General features: G+C 34.9%; 1 protein-coding gene across 1 annotated transcript; it reads left to right on the forward strand.

Annotated features, from left to right (window-relative positions):
* Positions 1–2,975: 2,975 nt before the first annotated feature.
* On the forward strand, positions 2,976–6,112 carry LOC111890461 (uncharacterized). The gene is made up of 5 exons (XM_023886580.3): positions 2,976–3,370; positions 4,373–4,503; positions 4,576–4,698; positions 5,540–5,667; positions 5,775–6,112. Exons 1-5 carry the CDS (start codon positions 3,142–3,144, stop codon positions 6,076–6,078), a joined length of 915 nt encoding a protein of 304 aa, XP_023742348.1. The 5' UTR covers positions 2,976–3,141; the 3' UTR covers positions 6,079–6,112.
* Positions 6,113–10,990: the final 4,878 nt, after the last annotated feature.

Below are 10,990 nucleotides of genomic sequence, written 5' to 3' on the forward strand. Positions count from 1 at the left end.
GTTATGCATTGGTTGACTCAAACACATCTGGTAACTAGATGTTATAAAGGGTTATTCCATGTATGATTTGATGTGTGAATTGTATGACTATGTAGTCAATGTAATTTGTTCCTGTTGCCCTAACAGGAAAAGCTTTATCATTAGGCCTCTTAGTGATTTGATGTTGACTATATAGTGTTGGCCCAGCCAGGACTAATTGACGTGTTCGATTTGAAGTCCAATAAAGTCTTTACAAATCGGGGAATTAGGAAATAAAATCTTGGGCAATGAGATTGATTCTGATCCATGTCTCGTGTCCATACGATATCATGAAGAACGAACGAATAGATGATCACTTATCTTAGGGTCAATAGTTGATTTGAATTAGAGTTTGACAGTGGCTTTGGAAAGTATTATTTGCTGTTTATTTCAAGGTCTATACTTGCAATTATAGTTACAAACTTATCCAAGTGGGTGACTGTTGAATTAAGGAGTCTAAGCCAATAACTAAATTGGTATATTATTAAAATAGAAGCAATTTTTTTTGGGTTGCCCTCAAAACTAGTATTTAGCTAGAATGACATTTGGTGGAAGATGTTGATTTGTTAGTTTGTTATATGATTAATAAATTAATTAGAAATTGAAATAAATAATTTATTAATATATTACATGATTAATATATTAATTAGAAATAATAATAATTAATTTGGAATTAATTATGAATTTAATTGGAATTAATTAAATTAATTAAAAGTGTAGGGCCTTGGGTTGTTATTGTTCAAAAGTTAAACAAATGAAGGCTTCCAGAACCTTTCTATAAGGACGGTTTTGGAGGAGTCTGGACAAGGTTTCTGGAAGCTTCCTAATGATAAGGATACTAGATAATTATCTTGATTTGAAATATTATTATTTAATTCAAGATTAGGGTTTCTAGGGTTACCTACAACCTATAAATAAGACTCCTTGGGAGCTTTATGTCATCCACCACATATACTCTCACAAGAGCCGAAATTTTGCTCAAGTCTCATCTCTCCTCAAGTCTTCTTGCTACTAGAGTTTTAGGTACAAGCCATTAGATGTATCATTCCTTTAGTGCTAGCTTTTCAAGGTTTTGAAGAAGGATTCTACTTTGATTATTTGCAACAATAATCAAAAAGTATGTAACCCTAATTTTATATGAATTTCGATTGTATAGCCTTTCTCCCAAGGTTTCTTAATGTTCATAGTTAGTTGCTATCAATAGAGAAAACATAAATCATTTCTAGGTTGCATGTGAACTTAAGGGTTTAAGTGTTTTTATAACCTAGAAAATTTGATATGAATTTCGATTGCATAGCCTCTCTCCCACGGTTTTTTAATGTTCATAGTTAGTTGCTATCAATAGAGAAAACATAAATCATTTCTAGGTTGCATGTGAACTTAAGAGTTTAAGTGTTTTTTCTGCCACATGTAATTTTTTTTATAACCTAGAAAATTCAACATGGTATACTCATTGGTTGGGGCCCGTTATATGGGTTATGGTAAGGCCCGTTATACTCATTGGGTAGAGCCCGTTATGCGAGTTAAGGCGAGGCCCGTTATACTCGTTGGATGAAGCCTGTTGCTTGTATGATATGTGGTATTTTGAAGAACTTATTAAACTTTGTGCTCACGATTTATGTTTAAATGTTTTTCAGATACTTTCAGTTCAAAAAGGAAAGACCTGACATAATCGCATTGCATCCAACCGAGTTTAGCATTTATTGATTTTGAGATTGTATTCTGATAACTATTTTTTTTACTATGACATACTTTGATGGTTTTTGAAACATATGGTTAATGGTTTGGTTAATTTAATATAAAATTTTAGTTAGTATTTTTGAATTGTTACGTGAAGATTTGTATTTATTTTTACCCATACGGAGAGACAATAATGAGCAGGACACGAGACGCCTTGGTCTAGTTGACTGGCTACGTTTATTCTATTAATATAAAAAAATATGAGGCCCGCAGTACTTTATTATATTTTGGTAAATAAATTAAAACTACTTACAATTAGTAAATATCATGAGAGGTATGGATGCTTTGGTATGGTCCACCACGTTTATTCTATTTACATAAATAAATATGAGGCCCACCGTATTTTTATTATATTTAGCTATTTACAATTAGTAAATATCATGAGAGGGATGGATGTCTTGGTCTGAGCGACTACGTTTATTCTATTTATATAAATAAATACGAGGCACACAACATTTTTATTATATTTTGGAAAATAAAATTAAAACGGTAAATATTGTTTTGTAACTCCCTCATTTTGGTTAAAACCCCATGAAAGTTCAAAACATTTTATGAAATCGATAGTAATAGATAATAGTAGCCACAATATAATTCTTTTGCAAACATTAGTGTTTTTTTTATAGCAAAATAAAAAGTGATGGTTAAACCAATAGGGCAAACTACATAAATTTTATGTAATTTCCCTTTTATTAATTTATTTGTAACATTAACCGTTTTAATATTTGTTTAATACAAAGTGTGAGTAATCTATAAAGCTAGTGCGCTTAGCATCTTAAACTTCTCGAATCTTTTCTCTCTAATTTCGATATAATATCCACAAAACAAAAAAACAGAAAGAAAAATAATTTTCTAGTTAATCTAAGTAAAAAGTATTATTTTATTAAAAATTAAGTTTTACTTTATCTTCTATAGCTATAGTAACAGTTAATGGTGGCTTCAAAAGGTTACAAAGATTGTTTTTTTTTTTTTTTTTTTTTTTTTGTTATCGTCTTTTCTATTCTAAAATACAAAAAAAACTTTACTTTAATGTCTTAGATCTAATAATACAACTATTCTATCTTTACCTAATTAAATAATAAATTTGATTAATCATATATTTTTATTTTTATACCAAGATTTGTCATTGGAACAAATGATCAATAATGAGACAATTTATGTTTCATGATCATAATAGAGGGACCATTTATGTAAACCTTAAAAAAGTCCACAATGGATAGCGGTGGCGCATTCACGGGGGTCTTTGAATGGCAACTTTCTTACATTGTATGCCAGAGAGGCTCCGTCGGTTTTCTTCATTTTAGAAACAGAATATCGTCATATTCCGATCACCGGAAAACTTTTCTGGTGATCGGACACAGCGCCACACCATCGTTTCTATAAACGATGAATTCACCGGAGCCAATAGAGGAGGAGCCAACAACCAACAGAGAATATGAGGGGAAAAGGGTTTCTGTTGGTTATTTATTCTTCCGAGGTTGTATTGCTCTTTTATTGTCGATATTCTTTTTGGGTTTAGTTGCGTTTACGCTTGTGGTGTTAGCGGTGATCTTCAGCAACCTCTCGATCTCGTATCCAATTTCCGTTCCCTGTCAATGCAAGATAGTTTCCAGCAGTAAGTTTCTCTTGAATCTTAAAATCTAGCAGTGTTTTGACATCCAATACGTGAAATTTAAGGTTTAAATTTGAGCGGATGATTTGGATTCATGCAATTTGAAGTGAAATGCAGATATGTTTACCTAATTCCTGTTAGGTTGTTAATTCATCAGAATTGAAAATTACTTAGGTTGCATTGTGTTTATTAAGTACCACATCGGTTCTAAATACATGAACACTTTCACTTTTTCTGTGAGATAGATGATGGATCCAAATTTTATATTGAAGATGACATGTTTCAGTGTTGATTATTTGATTGTTTGTTTCACACACTCTCTTCTATTTACCACAAAATGTAATTATGGTTATATCACAATTCGGATTCTAAAAACTTGAAAACTCTGGTGTTAAGTGTTAACTATTCATGTATCTGACATGTTTTGAAGCTTTTGATTTTGTAATTCTTAAAGGGTTTATAACTTGTTATGAAGCTTAACAACCAGATACTGCTGATTCTTTATCTTCTTTTCGGAAGATGAAATTATACGAATTTGAAAAGTATGAATATCTCCAACAGCTCATTATTTTTGGCAAAAAGAAACAACAATATATATGTCTATAGAACAAATGATTACAACTTGTGGGAAGATCTCGATTTACAGGAGTTCCAACCCTAAACCAAAAAAGAACAATAATACTTTGTGGAAGATCAATGAAAATAGAAAGTTAAAAAGAACCTTAATGCAATAAATGGCATGTGGATTGTATCCCAGAAAAAAGACAAAGGTGGATTATAGTACAAAAACAAGTTTTTAACTTTTAAGTTTCCAAAACCACATGGGATTCATAAAGTACAATAAATGGCATGTGAAGTCTTCATGGCAATATCTAGCTAAGCATTTAGCTACATGAGTTTTAGAAATTAAACACTGTCTTTATTGTTATAGCCCTAAATGCATGTATGTAATGTAATCTCTTTTGACATATCTACCCTTTATGACATTTCTTAGATTTCTTGCAGGTGTAGATCTTAAATCAGCAAAAGTATGTGAACTTGGACTGCTGAATTATAAAGCAAAGCATGTCTTTTATCCATCTGAGAAGAAGAAATTCAGATGTCGTTATGATTACTATTGGGCTTCTGTATTTGAGGTCAGCCTTTTTTTTTTTTAAATATTATTCTTATTATTATAAAAATGGAATTCTCATGTTATTAATTTTCAGGTTGAATATATAGACCACTCTGGTCATCCTCATATTGCATTTGCAGAAGCTCCTAATGAGGCCCTTCCACCCAATTGCAGACCCACTTTCAACGCTGCCTGGATGGCTAAAGATAAATTCAAGGTATTTTATACATGACAAAACAGAACAGAACAGAACAGATTGTACTGTCTGGCATGCATCGGACTGGGACTGGAATTGATGTCAACGAGACAAAATTTGCAGCTTTTTGTCCATTCAAAAAAGGTGCATGCCAGACAGTACAACCTCAAGGTACAAAAAACTGCAAAATTTGTCTCGTTGACATCAATTCCAGTTCCTGACATACACAGTGTCAGTGTCAGTACGGCTGTACAACATTACGGTTGAGTATTCACCTTTTTTGTCCCACCAAAAAACATTGATTTTCTCTTGATCTCTTGTCTGCATAAAAGACGTAAATGCCCTCCTCACCGTCATCATCAAAAATAGCACTAAGAACAGGTTTTACTGTTACTACTGTCTGGCATGCACCGGACTGTGACCGGGACTAGAATTGATGTCAACGAGACAATTTGCAGTTTTTTGTCCCATCAAAAAAAGGTGCATGCCAGACAGGACAACCTCAAGGTACAAAAAACGACAAAATTTGTCTCGTTGACATCAATTCCAGTTCCTTACACACACAGTGACAGTACAGCTGTACTTGTACAAGTACAACTATACAACAAGTACAACAGTACAATCTGTCCCTTTGAGGTTGTACTGTTGGCCATTCACCTTTTTTGTCCCACCTAAAATGGTGGGACGTGGATTTTCTCTCGATTTCCCGTCTGCACAAAAGACGTAAATGCCCTCCACATCTTCATTGAAAATAGCACTAAGAAGTTTTTTGAGAGTCCAATCCAGTCCAGTCTAGTCTATAACAAACACAGCCTAACCTGTATCTCACCTTTTCTTTTTTTTTTTTTTTTTTTTTTTGTAGGTGAATGAGACTTATGATTGTTGGTATACATTGGGCATTTCCAAATTAAACTTATATTACGATGAGTTTTTTAATTGTCAAGCTGATCACCCATCGATGATGGAGATGCTTAAACGATATCTTATCCTGTAAGTTTATCAACTATTCTCTAATACAAAAAATAAATGAAAGCAAGATGCTATAATAAACAAATCAACAGACAATTAACTCATGATTTTATTTTAAAATTTTGTAGGTCAACAGAGATGTTGATGACGTGGCTTTCTCAAACGGGTCGAGCACAAGGGAGGCGGTTTAGATGGGAAGTTGTATTTGGAGCAATTACCGGATTCTTAACTTCCTTAATCACCATTGCTTTGGGTAGAATGTTATATTTACTAAAGTCTCGTATTGTCAACATGTCTAGGGTTAAAATGGTCTATTTACTTCGATTGAAGCGTGTTTGTTTCCTTGTAGCATATTGTTCTTTTGTGAGTTGGGTAGCGATTCAGTATTGGGGAAAGCTTGGACTATTGGATGTATTTGATGGTTATAAATAGAAGATATATAGATTTGCACTCTTTGATTAGAAAAGTTTTGAAAGCATAATATTGTAACAATAAAAAAAATTAAATGAAAGTGCTTATGCTACTTGTCGATGTAAAAGGGAATGTGGGAAAAATTGAAGACTGAGGAAAAGAAAAGATAAGATACCACAATGGGAAAAAGATGTTGATGATGATAGCCATGAAAAGGATGTTTGCGATTGATGTTTAACGATTTTATTTTGGGGATTCAAAATGTAGTTTTTCAAATGGCGTTTTCATATAAACATTATGATGAAAGTGATAGAAAATTTAAATACGTGTTACGAAAATTTACATCCGTTTGATTGTTGGAATATAGAAAAATAAAAGAAAGACAGAAGAAAGAATGATTTTGCTAGTGTTCGAATTCAATCCTGTTTGTGGACGCTAAAGAAAAGCAATTAAAGATTTCTATCATGTAACTAACCCTTATCTGACGTAAAATAGCAAACTTAAGCATACGTTAGATATGTATAAAGAAAGATACATGTTCAATCAAGCAAGTACATCCAAACTGTTAAAATACGATCTACCTATGAACAAAGAACTCAAACAAGGAGAGATGTCCCACCAATCGTCACTATTATGGGGTGAGTAACATGTATAATTTTCCCTTGACACTAAAAGTCTCGTACAACATATGGGGCTAGGCCACCATACAAACAAACAGGCCGTATAATACATGACTACTAATATGTCTATGCAGTTTGAGTAGGAAGTTGGTGAACGGTCAAGATGTGACAAAGCTCACTGGAAAATGGAGAAGGCAACCCCTTTGTAAGATGTTTGCATACTGGTAACGAGATGGAACGTGTAGAACATGAATGTGACCAAAAGAAATTGTCTCGGATAAAGTGAATGTCGAGCTTAATGTGTTTGATCCGTTGGTGTTGGACTGGGTTAGCCGACATGTGGATGGCCATATGTTATCACAATAGACAAAAGAGGTAGTGTTATGCAACCAAGAAGGCTCGAGAGCAGAACGGCTATGCTGCAATACTCAGTTTTAGCAAGATGGTGTGTTGGTGCTTGGAGGATCATTAGACAAGATTGTATCCAAGGAAAATGTGATAATCGGATGTTGATCGGCGTGTTACATTGCACCACTCAGTCTGCATCGGAATTTGTCGTAAGGCGCATTGTCGGGGAGGCATATAATTGAAGTCTGTGATCAATAGTGCCACGAATGTAGCGTAAGATTCGCTTGAGAGCATATGGGAATACAACTCTCTAGAATGCATGTACAAACATATCTACAAGTCGACAAAATAAATATCAGGAAGGGTGAATGTGGCATATTGTAGTGTCCCCGCAAGACTACGGTAGAGCGAGGGACCGAAGACATGTGGTCCATCGGCACCAGTCTTGGTGGATATGACTATCGGTGTATTTCAAGGATTGTGGTGAGACATACGGGCTCACTCAAGGAGCTCTATAACACATTCTTATGAGAAAGAACATGCTTGTTTAAGATTGAGTGGTCTACTCACATACAAAATAATTCAGCAACCCAGGTTGGTCATGGAAAACTCTTGATTCAGGGAGGAGATCAGAGGAGATGATCCGAGAGTCGTGTTAGAAGCCGTAAGGATGATATCATCCATATAAAGTAATAAATATGCATAATCATTACCCATTCTAAGAACAAAGAGGGCAAAGTATGTCTTGCTATTCTCAAACCCAATGCTTAAGGTATAAATGCCCAAATGCCCAAACACTGGAACCATACTAGATGGGCTTGTTTTAAGTCGTATAAACCCAGTAAGCACCAAACATGATGTTGCATTTGCAGGTTAGTAAAACCCAACGGTCGGTGCATATAAATTGTTTTGGAAAGGTGATTGTGAAGAAAATCATTTTTAACATCCAACTAATGAACCGACCACTTTCTGTTGGGATAACAACAAAACAAGTTAAGCACTTGGAACAAAACTCAAACAAACTTCGATGACACTCACAAAATAAAACTTCTAAAAAACTTAAATCAAAGGAATACAATATTTAACATGGTTTGGTCAAGGTGACCTACGTCTACGAGAGAGAGAGAGAGAGAGAGAGAGAGAGAGAGAGAGAGAGAGAGAGAGAAGATTTTATTACCGTTTAGGGATAATTACAAACACTCAATTTGTAGCTCACTTTTGCTCTCACTGAAATCTAGCAATTTACAATGATGGGGATATGAACCTATTTATATGAAAGCATGGAAAACCCTAATTCTAATGGGCCAGGCCCATCCATAATTAGCTAATAAACGGATTCCCTAATTTCAAACCAATAACGAAATGTCATGCACGTGCATCTAGAACCTTTTACCTCATGAACATCAACCAAGCACATGATGGAGCATCACGATCCACCATGGCGCATCATGATGGTTCACCAACCATCAAGATGGCGCATCAGCCATGTTGAACATCCTCCATGATCTTCTTCATTCTTTTGAGCAACATTTGGACAATCTTGAGCATCCTAGTGAACTTGACACCTAAGTGGCACATCAGGATCCATGATAGCGCACCATGAACCATGGCGGCGCATTATGCTCCATGATGGCACACCTTCCTCATGAATGTCGCATCCTCCTCTTAAATGGCTCATTTTGTTTTAATTGTTCATTTGCAACACTTGAACATTCCCAGAACACAACAAGGCACACACGAGTAACACCTCAAGCACCAAAGTCTTGCACCTTGTTCATGGATGGCGCACCTTGTGCCATAGGTGGCGTATCCTTGCTATAATGATGCATCATTGATGCTCCATTCTCCTTCCTGATGCTTCACTCTAACTCCAAGTTCTCCATTGTGGATTTCTAATGCTTCATTGCAACTCTAAGTGCTCCATGTAAATACCAAGTGCTCCACGTTGGACAAGACTTCACACCCCAACACTTTCATGCTTTCCTATAAATAAGCACATACCCCCTTCATTATTCCTTATGTTAGTTTTGTGAACAATCACTACAAGATCACATCCTTTGGAGAAATTTGTAAGCAAGAGATATTGTTTTGTTTTGAGAGCTTAAGTGAGGTGCAAAATTATGAGTGATTGTAATTGTTCTTGAAAGTCTATAAAATTACCTCTCTCTTGTTCGTTTATAGACATAGGTCACATTGACCGACCACATTAAATATCATTTTTTTTTGTAGTTTTCAGAGTTTTTATTTCGTGTGTTTTACCTACTTTGGTTATTGTTTGTCTGAAGTGCTTATGTTTCTTTGTTGAATCCCCGAGAAACTAGTATCAGAGTTATGGCTGAAGATAAGAGAGTTAAGATCGAAAAATTCGATGGTCACTATTTCAGTTTCTGGAACATGCAAATCCAATACTATCTTTACATGAAGAACTTACATGAACCTTTATCAAAAGAGAAACCTTTTCTTATGAAGTAGAGGATTACGATTTGTTAGATCGACATGAATTTGGTGTGGTGAGATTATCCTTGGCAAAGAACATTGCTTACAACATTGTCAATGTGAAGACTACTTATGGTTTGATCAATGTGCTATCTGACATGCATGAAAGGCATTTAACAACGAATAAGGTTTTTTTGATCAGACAGTTGGTAAATATGACGATGAAGGAAGGTAGCCTAGCAACTGATCATATTAACAGATTTATTTCAATCTTATCAAGGTTGATATCTATTGATAATGGATTCCAGGATGAAGTACAAGTATTACCACTATTATCATCTTTTCCCGAAAGTTGGCTGGGAATGGTGGCAGTATTTAGCAGTTCAACCAGTCGAGCTAAGATGGTGTTCAAAGACATTCGCAATTCCATCCTTAGTGACGATGTACATAGGTAAAGTATTGAAGAATCCTTCATTAGTATTCTAAGTACTAATGACAATGGAAGGGAGTGCAATAGAGGGAGTGGGAGTAGTGGAAGATTGAAGTCGAGAATGTGTCACACCCCAAAACCGAGAATGGCGGAAACATTCTGGGGTGGAGGACGTCATGTATGTATCACAACAATATAAAGTAGTAAACAAGCAACAACATCATCCATTTCATTAATAGAATAATTCTGTTTACAAGTGTGTTCTTTCATAGTATAAAACAACATAATGAATACTCAAAATAAAAGACGAGTCTTGACTGCTCCGTCTTCTCTAAATCTTGCATCGGTACCTGCCTATTTGTAACCTGAGAATACAAGTTATTTTGAAAGTGAGTATCAACAATAAAGCTGGTGAATTCATAAATATTTTAATGTTATTGCTTTGAAAAGTTGTTATGAAAGACTGGTGAATGTTTGATGAAACATTTAGTATAAGTATGAAAACCCTAGAAAATCCCATATTTCCTACTAGTATAAAAAGGTAGTCTTCTACCAAGACCCGAATGTTTTGAAAGTAGTCTTCTACCAAGACCTGACCATTTTGAAAGTAGTCTTCTACCAAGACCCGACCGTTTTGAAAGTAAGCATCACTGTAGATGTAACGGTTTTTCCCTTGTTTAACTATTATTATAAAAGTTATAGTCTACCTCGTCGTTTATGTGTATGAGTCACAATATAAAGGTAATAAGGAAAATAGTTTATCTATACCGAATATGTTTTTAATACTCCCTGTGAGTCTTTTGTTTAAGTAAAACTGGTTAAAAGGGTGTTAATCCCGAATTGTGAACATGCTAATAATATCCCATGGTATAGTTATTACCCCCTGAGCATGATTGAGTTAAATGTATATTACTACGTACAAGAGTTGTTGTTTCCGCTGTTTGTAAGTTTCTCATTACCATACTAGACGTGGTACTAATGTCGACATTTGTCACCCCAGACCTACTGGTCTAACTGGAGCTTACATTTTAGGTGCGGGTTTGTCAAACCCGTATAGATCTATACACAAATTCGCGCTCTCCCTCCAGGAGACTCTGGT

Source organism: Lactuca sativa, chromosome 5 (genome assembly GCF_002870075.4).
Source record: "Lactuca sativa cultivar Salinas chromosome 5, Lsat_Salinas_v11, whole genome shotgun sequence".
Taxonomy (NCBI): domain Eukaryota; kingdom Viridiplantae; phylum Streptophyta; class Magnoliopsida; order Asterales; family Asteraceae; genus Lactuca; species Lactuca sativa.